General features: G+C 44.5%; 1 protein-coding gene across 1 annotated transcript; it reads right to left on the bottom strand.

The window, feature by feature from the left end:
• Window positions 1-1,052: 1,052 nt before the first annotated feature.
• Window positions 1,053-5,365, bottom strand: LOC128706933 (uncharacterized). The gene is made up of 4 exons (XM_053801880.1): window positions 3,724-5,365; window positions 2,551-2,571; window positions 2,111-2,223; window positions 1,053-1,395 (listed from the first exon to the last, which is right to left on the bottom strand). Exons 1-4 carry the CDS (start codon window positions 5,363-5,365, stop codon window positions 1,120-1,122), a joined length of 2,052 nt encoding a protein of 683 aa, XP_053657855.1. The 3' UTR covers window positions 1,053-1,119.
• Between the last annotated feature and the right edge of the window lie 6,457 nt (window positions 5,366-11,822).

Below are 11,822 nucleotides of genomic sequence, written 5' to 3'. Positions count from 1 at the left end.
TTTCTTTCTTTTTTGTTAAATAAGCCAATCTATCACGTAACGTAATATAGTGTGGGTTTTTTGTGTTTGTGTGTGTGTTTTTTTCTTTTTTCGTATGTGTGTAAAGCTAGAGGAATGTACTGTTTTGACGTAAAGTGCTCATATACGATTTTCAACTACCGTTCCGCCATATTACTTTCTTGCTTTACTTAGACGGATAAATTGAAACGAAACAAACAATAGTACTTATTTTTCACCTTTTCTCTCTCTCTCATAAGTCAGCAAACGAAAAACCGCAAAAAATTTATACGATATTATCTCACAAGCGTTCCTCTTTGGGATAGCACACACCTACGATGGTTTTTTTTTTTTGTTATGTCTTCTTATGTCTCTTTTTTCTCTTTCTTAGAGCTCTCTTTCGACTGGTTTCTTTTATGGTCGTTATTTTTATTTAGTGTTTTTGCTTGCTCAGACTCCGATTTTAAGTGGCAATTGCATCGTGTGTTTTTGCACCTACACTTTTTCTTGATTAGTTCGCCAATTTGCACCATACATATAGTTTTCTTTTACTTGTTTTGCTTTTCCAATTACTCTGAATAATCCTACATAATGTTTCTTTTGCAATTACTTCTGGCATAAAGTGTACTTGTTTGTTGTTTTTTATTTGGTTGGTATGCGTGTTGAGTGCTTCCTTATGTTTTGTGTTTATGTTTGGATTCTATTCTCTTTCTTCCATTTTCTTTTTCTTCTCTCACTGCTGTGTTATTCTATGTTTGTGTTGTGTGTTTTACTTGAGTTAGCTGCTTGTTTTGTTGTTGTTTTTCTCTTCTTTAATCTTTCCATTTTGTTTGATTTGCCTTATCTAGCATCGATTTCTCTCTAACTTGTTTCAACTCTGTTTCCATTAGATTAGTGGTTTACGCCAGCGTCGATTTTCTTTTTGCTTTGCGCTTTGGGGAGGGGAGGGGCTATTTGGTTTTTTCTTTATTACCTTGTTTGCTTTGCTCTACTAAACCTTAGTCGTGACGTTTTGTTTTGTCTTTGCTTTAGTTTTGTTTGTTTTGTTCTTTTTTTTCTCTAGTTAATTTATAAATTAAATAAGGGAATTGATTTAAGTTGTTTTTTTTTGTTTACTTTGCTTTAGTTGAGAACGTGTTGCTGATAGTTGTGCTCCAGCGGACCGTCGCCGGACACGAACGCACTATCGTAGCCCAGGTTCTCGTCGGACGAATCGTCCTTCAGGTGCTCTAGTATAACATTGTCACTACTGCTGCTTCGACCCTTCATCGACTCGTCTTTCCATTTGTCCATCGAGCGTCGCCGTGCGTTCATGAAAAAGTTCCCGACCGTGGTGGGCTCCAGGCCCAGCTGACGAGCGATAGTAACTTGCATCTCCTTTGAAGGCCGCTTAGTTTCCTGCAATTGCAAAATCAAGCAGCTGATCATTGTACCGCGCCAGGACACGCCATGGAATTTGCTCACCCGTTCAAAAAAGATGTAAGTGAAAATTAAATAGGAAAAAAGAATTTGAAAATAACAAAAAAAAACGAAACAACCAATCAAAAAGTTCCCAAGCGAGGTTCAGGGGGGAAAAATAAAAAAAGGACAGCGAGCATATAAATCACTTTCTTTCATGTCGTTTCACTCACATCGCATCTTATTTTCGTTCAAGTATCGAAAGTGTTCTATTCGGTGTTTAACAGAAGAGGGAATAGGTATGAAGTAACAGCTTCCTTCAACAATCACTCGTCTAATTTGTAGTGTTGGGTGAATTGAATTGATCTGATTAAAAAATCTTTCAACAAATTGAGATATTATTGAAGATTTTATCATTGAAGATTCATACGAATGACTCTTCACTGAAGCTTATTTATATAAGCTTGACACTGAAGATTTATATGAATGGCTATCATTAAAAGGTTCACTAAACGCAGCACTACAATTTAGCGTATTTGCTAAGGTGCGCCCAAATATATGCAATGCACATTACATAGTTTCAGGGGCTGCGAGAGGATTCGGGACACAACGCGGTAATTTCCGGTGGAAAATAAAATTTTGAACACAAAATTAAAATGAAAAGAAAATAATTAAAACACACACACACACACTGAACACAACATCGAGAGCATACTTTGAAAATTGCCTGAAGGGTCCTTCTCTGCAGATCTGTAAAGACTAGTCGAGGTTTTTTCGTGTGTCCCATCATGACGTGGTTTTCGGGTTCCTCTGGCTTCTTAGAGTTAACTGTTAGTGGTGAGTTAGTTTTTTTTTAAGATAAGAGCAAGAAACACCGCAAACAATCCAACCGTAGTGACCGAGTGGTAGTAGTAGAAGTAGTAGTAGTAGTAGTAGCAGTAGTTGTTGTTGTACGTGGCAAGCGTAGAATATAAATATTAGTGAAGAAAGATGGTTAATAGATCATGGTTAGAAAATGTTTTGGTATGATAACGAAGGACCATGGAGGAACAATGGATCAAGGAGCAGGAAAACAGGTGTAAAACTACTTAGTAATGGCTGGAACCAAAAGGATATCGAAGGTGAACAGAGAACATGAAGAAAAAGAACAATAACCTGGTTTCGCCGATTGAGTTGCTTGAAATGAGAAGAGAAGAAAATGCACATAACACAACATTACCCATCGTTCTTTCCGTACCGGATCATCTCCGGTGCAATGGTTAGCCATATTACAACAAACAAAACAAACAAACCAAAAGCACGAACAACATCAAAAGTAGATAAACGGAGCTAGCAGAACGACAAGCGGTAAATCCAAATCTAACACATCTTTTCTTCAAGAAATACAAATAAAACACGAGTGAAACAATGTGCAAAAAGCAGCAAACGAAAGTAAACAACTCTTCTCGGAGCGCAAACATGGCGGACAATCGTTACTAGTGGTGAAGGGTTCGCTGGTTCCGACTAGATTTCTTGTAGTTTCAACATCGGGGAAATGAAATCAACGGTTCTGCCCGTAATTGTCCGGTGAACCCGTTGAAACCATCTGGAACCGTTCGGAACTGTTGAAATCGACCGGATTATTCATCTTCCTGGACCGGTTGAAACCCATTTGGAGCTGTTCGGAACCGATTAGTGCTTTCCAAAGAAAGTTCCGAACCTGTTCCGAATGTTTCAAACGGTTCCAACGGATTCCAAAGGATTCCACCAGGTTCGGACTGTTCCAATTGCACTTACCTTCTGAAATTTGCTTACGACCCCGTTTAGAACCAGCTCCGGTTTTGTATGCCATTTTTGCCCACCTCTAGTTACTACTAAGTGTCAATACACGCACAACAACAACAAAAGTATACGACAGTGATAATGGGAAGGAATAAAACAAGGCGTAACAGAAGGGAAACAATAAATATTAACCAAAAAAAGAAAACTTAAACATTGTTTAATCGCACTTGGAGCGTTTGATTTACTGAGATGCTGAGGTAGTGGTGCTTACAAACTAGATAATAAATCATAAAATAAAGCTAAACAATAAAATTCATCACAATCTGCTAGTTACTAGTGTGTTGTAAACAAAGGATTCAAACCCGGAGTGTGTAAAGGTAGCAGGCGTGTGTTGCTGACTAGTGTTGGCCATTGTGCTTGGGCGTGTGTGTGTTTTATTGCAAACACACACACACCCAAATACACAAACAACCAAACGCACACACACACACACATAGGTACGTAAACATAACGATGCACACTAAACACATGGCACAAGCGGACGCCCACGGAAATGGGCCAATATACCTGCGAGCCTGAGTGCGGACATTCGCTGATATTCCGGTTCCTGTATCCATTTGTACATCCGGCGGAACGTTTCGCGGCCCGACTTCAGCTTCGACCAGGGCTTGGGGTTTCGGAGCAGATCGGACAGCGTGCCCTGCGACCGGCACAGCACCCGCTGGGCGAAGATCGCCTGCGGGATGCTGTAGCGCTTCAGCTCGGAGCTGATCCGGTGCGCCAGCTCCTTCGTGTTGATCTCCTCGATGTCCCCGTTTATGCAGCCGACGTCCCCGAGCGACACGCACGACCCACTCTTGCCGCCCCCGAGCCCGCCGCCCTGGCCGCCCCCATTGGTCAGTTGTTGATTGCACGATTCCTCCAGCTTTTTCTCCTCCAGCTTCACGTGGTCCAGCTCCGACTCCTCGTACACGTCGTCGATAACAATCTCTTTACACAGGTTAAGGTCGCTTATGTTGGTTTTTGAACTGAAAGACTTGTTAAGAAACACCGACTGATGGTGCTCCTTGCCTGTCAGGATGCCTCCCACACCTCCGCTGCCGCCGCCGCCGCCGCCGCCTCCACCACCGCCACCGCCACTACTATCACCACCGCCGGGACCGGTACCGTTGGTGCCGTGTAGCACATCCGACCCGTTCGGGTGTTCCAGGTATTGCACTGTGCCGCTAAACTGTTCCCCATCGTCCTTCGGGTGCCGCACCACCAGCTCCGCCCCCTTCGCCGACCCGAGGAACCGATCGTCGATCGTACCGAGGCTCGGCGGAAGCGGTGAGGCACGAACCAAAATGCACGGGTCTCCCCCACTGACCCCACTGCCACTTCCCACCCCGCCGCCGCCGCCGCCGCCGCCACCACCACCTCCACCTCCGCCTCCGCCGCCGCTCTTCCCGCCATCGTCCGCGAGCGTGTCCTTCTCGCTGGCGGACAGATGATCCTTGAGCCCATCCTTCAGCCCGCACGTGCCCTTCTCCTGCAGCACATCCGGATGGTGATGGTGATGGTGGTGGTGCGGATGCTGATGGTGATGGTGATGCCCGTGCACATCGCCGCCGTCCGGTGACAGCTCCTGCACCGCGCTCAGATGCACCGGCGAATGGATGACGCCGAGCTTTTCCAGGTTGTAGCAGGAGTTGATCTCGATGTTCACGCCGACCGCACCGCTGTTTATACCCGGGAAGGCCTCGCAGATGTTGCCCCCGATCGAGTACGCGAACTTGTCCGACATCGTCGAGATCGGGGGTAGCGGCTGCAGGGGCGTCAGCGTCGCGTAGGAGGTGTTCGTGTTGAGGCTGACCGGCGAGTCCCGGTCGTGCATCGGCGAGAGCGTCTGAAAGTCGGACGACATCATCGAGTCGACCGAGCCCGGGTTCTGGCTGCCCAGGCACATGTTGATCTGCTGCATGCTCTCCTGCGGATGGATGATCACCGATAGGGCGTCCTGTTTGTGCTGCTGCACGAGAATCACCTCAATCTCGCCGAGCGACGACTGATCCTGGTGCGGGCTGTGCAGATGGGGGTCATCCTTTTGCGTTAGATGCTTGCTGATTGCCTGTGTGTGTTGCTGCTGCTGCTGTTTCGACTTGGAGTTCTGGGGAAAAAAGTTTCCACTACTGATAACACAAGGACGATCGTTATTGCATTGCTCCATCGTGTGTATCTGGTGTACGATTTGGGGGGATGTTCGAAAGGGTTGAAGGGTGGGGAGGGTGGGGGGGGGGTGTGAGGTCAATGAGTCGATTTCATGTTGTCGCTGATGAAATGGGGGTGGGGGCCGGAAGGAAGAGGGTTGGGGAGGGGGAGGGGGTTGTTGTTTTATGATTGATGCATGAGGGAGGGCACGACGGAAAAAAGGCAAGCAAACACCACCATGGGTTAGAAGAAGCAAAAAATGCCACAACAAGCAGAAAAGAAACAATAATAACAGACAGAGAGAGAGAGAGAAAGAGAGAAAGAGAGAGAGAAAATATTAACAAAACTGTCACACACACGGGACACATCTTAAAAGGGGTTGTTTTTTTTTCATTTCGATTTGGTTGTTGGTTGTTGTGTTGTTGTTGTTATTATTGTTTGATGTTTTTTTGCGGAACAAGCGGAACACACAAATGTGCATTAGATGACGTACAAAATTAGCTCATCCTGAATCTGATATACAAACCCTCCCCCCCCCCTCCCCCCCTCCCCCCGTGATCAACCCCATTTTGCGTCCTTTCTTTTGCTCGACAATTGTCTTATTCTTCTTCACTTTCTTCATTGTTTCACAATTTTCTACCTTTCAGTAATTTCTTCCTCACTTTCCATCCTCATTTTCCCACCCAGCACTAGAGTTTTTCACGTCAGTTCTTTTACTACTTTCACACGCAAGCACACAGAAACTCACGTACGCATGATTTCCCTTCGCGCCCACTGTTTCGCTCCATCCATCCACCACCTCGCACACTGTCTCACTCTTACCCTCTCTCTTTCTCTTTCTTCCGCTTTCTAAAATCATCATCATTCATTCTCTACCCCGCGTTCCTTTCCCCCGCACCCCACCCCCTCCTGCTAAGCAAAGCTCCATGACACTTGTTTTTCTTCGCTCTTTACTCCTTCAACGCGCGAGCGTCATGATGGGAGAGAAAGAGACAAACTGGTCGAGCAGGGGCTACGCTGTTTCACCTTCTTCCCCCACTGTAAGCAGTGCGTATCTTTCAATCCCCCCCCCCTCCCCCATCAACCCCCCATCAACGCTGTACCTACCACATTGGGTGGCTAAAAAGGACGATGTTCATTAAAATAAAATCGCTTTTATATAATCCTGCACAGTACGTGTTGGAGTTTGGTCCGCTTCCATTTTGGTTGTTGTTGTTGTTGGTTGTTGGTTGTTGTTTTGTCTCGTCTCGGCACACCGTTTCGCAACAATTTCGTTCAACTTTCTTAAATGATTCAACACGGCCTACAGTTTTACCACCCTGCGCTCCCGCATTTTCACACGCGACCGAAAAGTGCAGTAAGAATTACGCTCTTACCGTCCACAAATACAACCCCCTAAGCACTACAATCCTTTGCCAACTCTTATCCTCCACCTTCGTCAAGCACTGCACCTCTCTCTCTGCTGGTGTTTCTCCTTCCTTTTTTTTGTGGAAAATCCGGAAAAAACGTACACGCGTGTTGCGAAGGGTGGGTGGGTGGATTTAGGGGGGAGAGGAACTTTGTTGATCGGAGCTTCTTTTGCGGCGACACAGACCTCCCCCCTAGCGAAAACAGCTTTAGAAAATGGCTCAAAACCCCCTTCACTAGAATCTACATGCAGGCGCATACTTTTTTCGCAGCCTGCAAGTATGCAATCGCCTTACACTGGTGCCTTTACTGCTGCTGCACAAGGGGGCCTGCCAGAATCCTTACCCAGCGGAACAGAAGAAGCAGCAGCAACAACGGGTAGGAAGGCAACAAAAAAATTAAATAAAACACGCACTCACACACACATACAGTGGCACACACACACACACACACGAGCACACGGATGAAGAATAGAAGGGAAAATGGCTCTATACCCTATATTCCCGTTCGCCTAGGCTCGGGTTTTATATTATTAAACCTTCCCCCGCTTCATCCGCTGTTCCGCTCCACCCAACCGCGGGAAAACCCATCCTAACATTATATGGAAGGGAGTGTTGGAAAACACAGGGGCAGTGAGTAAAAGGTGAGCGAGCGAGAGCAAAACATTGGGCCTAACAACGGTGAACGAGAGCGAGAGTGATGGGAAGGAAGCAAATGAAAAAAAATATATATCCAGAAAACCCCCTCCAGTCGTACCATTTCCGGATCATACGTACACACGCACACATACACACGCGCGCGCACACACATACAGACGGGTGCGAGTGGTGTATGTTTTTTTTTGTTCGGTGGTAGTGAAGAAAACGGCAGTTTTCACGCAAATCGAATCTTCGAAACTATCTCAAAAGAAAAACAACGAAAATGCCTAATTTCGAGTGCAATTCAGCGCAAAAAAAAGGACGGTTCACTTGCTTTTTCCCAACCCAACAAATCCTCAATCAACACACAACACCCACCACCGATTTCGTCCCCTAACAAGCACATACACACACAAACGTACGCTCCCAAACACACACACAAACATACAGACCCCCGTCTCTAGGACCTGTTCCGTTCCCTATCGCTTTTTGCTATTTTCTGCCTGCCCTGCATACACACACACAAACACACTCACACAAACACACGTAAGTACACTAGCGCATACTAAAAAGGGGATGCATTAAAAATTGGCTGCGGGATGAAATTCTGTTGGCGTGCGGTATGCGGTTGCTGTAATATCCACCTGTACCTGAAGTCATGTTCCATCGAGAAAACGGATGCGTTAGCGGGACAGCCCGGAACGTGTTCGTAGTTGTTGTTTTTTTGTTCGTCCAGCAAATAGTCACAACACTTGTTTTATCAATGCGCGAATGTTTGCAAATAGAGTGGAATACACACTCACGCGGCGGAGGGTGCGAGCGTGAAAATTGTGAACCACCGTAAAATGCGCCCCCTCCTGTGTGCGATGTGTGCGTGTACTGTTTAGGGGTTGTTAGCTGTCGAAATGTCGGGGACGGACACAACACCAAGGTGCGTAGTGCGCGCACAGTGTGCCGTCGGGCCGTTTTTGACAGGTGACTGATACGTGAAATTCACTTTGGCGTTTGATATTTTGGAACTCAATTTTTGTGTTGATTTTCCAAAGCCTGAATAAAAGGGTAACGTTTCGAAAATAACTGCATGAAAATTACTGTGTATTGCAGGGATGGATTAAATTTATCCTGTTGAGATAAAGTAAAAACTTAAATTTTAATGTTATCACACCATACATATAAATCTTGGCTGTTACACTAGCCCTCACCTGCACAAAGGTTTTGACATTACATCGATTGTCAAATATTTTCTAACATTTTTTTTATAATTAATAAAATTTAACATTTAGGATTATCTTTCAATGCAATTGCTTGATTCTAGTAGGAAAATGCTTTTGTAATATAAAAAGCATACTCATACACTCAAACAGTTTATTAATTTAGTTCATCAATGCTATTTTCATCGCGACCTTCCACAGCCCCATGTTTTTTCTTCCAGCGATATTCAATTGAAATCGTTTTTTCACCGGGGCTGAAATGGCGGATATTTTTCTAAATATCCCTTTCGAGTAGGTTATTACCAATCAGTCACCCATTGAGACAATTTTTGTAACATTACCCTGAAATCATACTTAAATTACCGGGTATTATAAGGGTGAATGAGAGGAAATTTTGCAGTTCTTAAATAACCCTTTCGAGCAGTTTTGACATATTTATATTGGGCCTTTGAGGCATACCGATTTTTCCTTTATTTACCACTGTATAAAAAAAGGTTAATTAAAGGAAAATTTACAAAAAATAAAAATAAAAATAAAATAATTTATCAACTTTGAAAAACAGTTGAGAACGTACCCAATCCCGAAAGACTAAAGATGTCCAGCAACGCGGAAAGTCGCCCAAAGGAAGTCACCGATCGTACCCTAAAGCTTACCTGGCTAGAAGTGAAGGTTTGGAATACTTTTGGCCTCCGTGTCAGTACAGTTACTTTGTCTCGTGAGTCTCGTCCCTAATTTTCCCAGTTGGAAAGGGATTAATATTAAGGCACTACGAAGTGCAAGTAGAACAGATTGGGGAACCCTACAACAGTCGTATAAAAAAAAACCTACCTTGGAATGACATAAAAGAGGGAGTGAGATATCAAACAAATTAAATATAAAAAAATACAAACCCTAAAATTAGATGAATACATCCTAAAAAGTCTTTCAAAATAAATCCTTAAATAAACTCAAACAGTCAATACAAAAGACAGCGCAGCAAGCTGCAGGTTATTTTTGTTCCCCTGCAGCAACCGCTCGAATAAACTGCCCGATACGCAACTGCTTGAATCCACTCGGGGAGGGTTGGGAAATTTTGTGCCGACCTGCCAAAACGGCACCCTTCAACGCTGTTGCCCGTGAGCGAGAACGGAGAAACAGAACAGGGCAAAGCAGCGTCGCAACTTCAGCAACTTCGTTCGTTCGTTCAGCGTTAGTTTTCGCTTCCTATTTTCCAAGCCCACCGCACAGTAAACGATGGCCGTACCGTGTTGAGTTGGTCCCGTGTGCTGGGCGTTTTTCGGCTAAAACCGGTGAAACACCAGATTCCAGGGAAATGGCCGCTACGGTTTGGATTTCGTCTTGCAATATTGTGTGTTTCGGTGGGCCAGGGTCCCATTTTTTCGCAGCAGCAGCAGCAGGTTCGTCACGGAGCTTCGCAACCACCACCACCGCTACCTTCGCCCTGCGCGGGTGAGCGGGTGTGTAGTCGTTGCACGGTTTTTTTTTGGTAAGCGTAGCGTGATTGTGTGAAAGTGTGTGCGTGCGTGCGCGTGTGTATGTAAACTATGTGGAAAAAGGGGTAGCTTTTGTAGAGGGTGGAAGAAAGGGCGAACAAGCCAAGGGATGTTGTGTTAGTGGATGTGTGTGTGTGTGTGTAGGTGGAAAAAAATGGAAAAGGGCATAGAGTGATTTTACATTTATTAAGTTTTAAAATTTAAGTCCGTGCGTGCATATGTATGCGTGTGTGTATGTGTGCGTACATGTTGCTGTAGGAGGGAAGCAATTGATAACAATTTTACAACCTTTTTCTTTTGTTGTTGTTTCACTTTACACGAAAAAATGGTGTCGCAGGGAAAATGGCCGCAGTGGGTTGGTGGGGAGGAAGTGGAGGTGGGAAGAAGTTTAATTTTTCAACTCCCTTCCTTTTGGGGGTGAAAAGGGGCTTTGGGGTGTGTTTGTGTGCGTGCGTGTGTATGTGTGTGCCTGTGTGTGACGATGCGTAGCCTGTAGTAAATGGAGAAAATGCAAAAGAAAGCATGGTCCCTGCTATAAACACCTCAAAAAGGTGGATGAACCGTAGAGGGTTTGGGGGTTGGAGAGAAAGAAAGAGGGAGCGAGAGAGTTATGGGAAACTCCCACACATCTACCAGCGAAACTCCATCTAACTGATTTCAAATCAAATTCAATCGCACCAATCAAATGCCAAAATGTTCGTGTGGAATGTCACGGTTGCAGCATTATTTTTCGGGTGGGTTTGCTGGATTTCGATAGGGGGTGGGGAGGTTGAGCTTTTTTTTTGTTCTGTGCTATATTCATCCCCTATGTGGGGAGAAAGAGAGCGAGCGATATGAAGATGTGCATTCACCCTTCGGCGCCCCTAAAGCGACCACCCTCACGATAAAATCCGTAACCTATCAAAGTACGATACCCTTTCGATGGAGCCGAAACAGAAGGGAAATAGAAAATTCGCTTCTATCAGCCTTATCATGCTGAGTAAATGGTGTGCGTTGGTTCTATTGTTTCTTATGTGTGTGCGTCTCTCTCGCTCTCTCGCACAGTATTGAAACCCGTGCGGGTTCGTCATCGTGCGCACCAACACCACAAACAAGCACGTGCACAAACGCACACCGTAAGACACATTTGTGTGCTCGTCGGCGCGTGTGCGCGTGTGTTTGTGCATTCATTAAAAAAAATGTCCACCTTAAGGTGTGTTGATACGGCGCAAGCTTCAACTTTTTTTTTGTATTCCCTTTTTCTTTTAATGTATTGCTGTGTTGCTGTGTTGTGATGACAACTAGCAGTGTGGGTGGGTGGATGCCTGATGTTGTGAGGGGAACATGTTTTTTTTTATTCCCAAAGGGACATTATGAAGACGGAGTGAGCATAAAGAAGGAGAAAAGAAATTAACATAATTAGAAAAAAAGAAACGGGAAAATTTATGTCGCTGTGGTGAATAATTTGCTTATTTGAATATTATGTTTTATATATTCATCAAATTCTTCTCACTTACGCAATGGAAGAATATAAGTTTCCTACAGAACACCATTAAAATGTGATATGAAATATTATTATAAAATGCAAACTATTGCAAATTGTTTTGTTTCTTGTTCTTTAAGGGGTAATTGCCCTAATATTTCTATATTATCAAAAAATATATTATATTATTAATTTTAATGGGTAAAGTGAACTATATTCTATGTGAAATTAAAAGTTGTTCCCCCCCAAAAGCACAATTTTCGGA

Source organism: Anopheles marshallii, chromosome X, assembly GCF_943734725.1.
Source record: "Anopheles marshallii chromosome X, idAnoMarsDA_429_01, whole genome shotgun sequence".
NCBI classification, from domain to species: Eukaryota; Metazoa; Arthropoda; class Insecta; order Diptera; family Culicidae; genus Anopheles; species Anopheles marshallii.
This window is presented reverse-complemented; position numbering and strand designations above follow the sequence as displayed.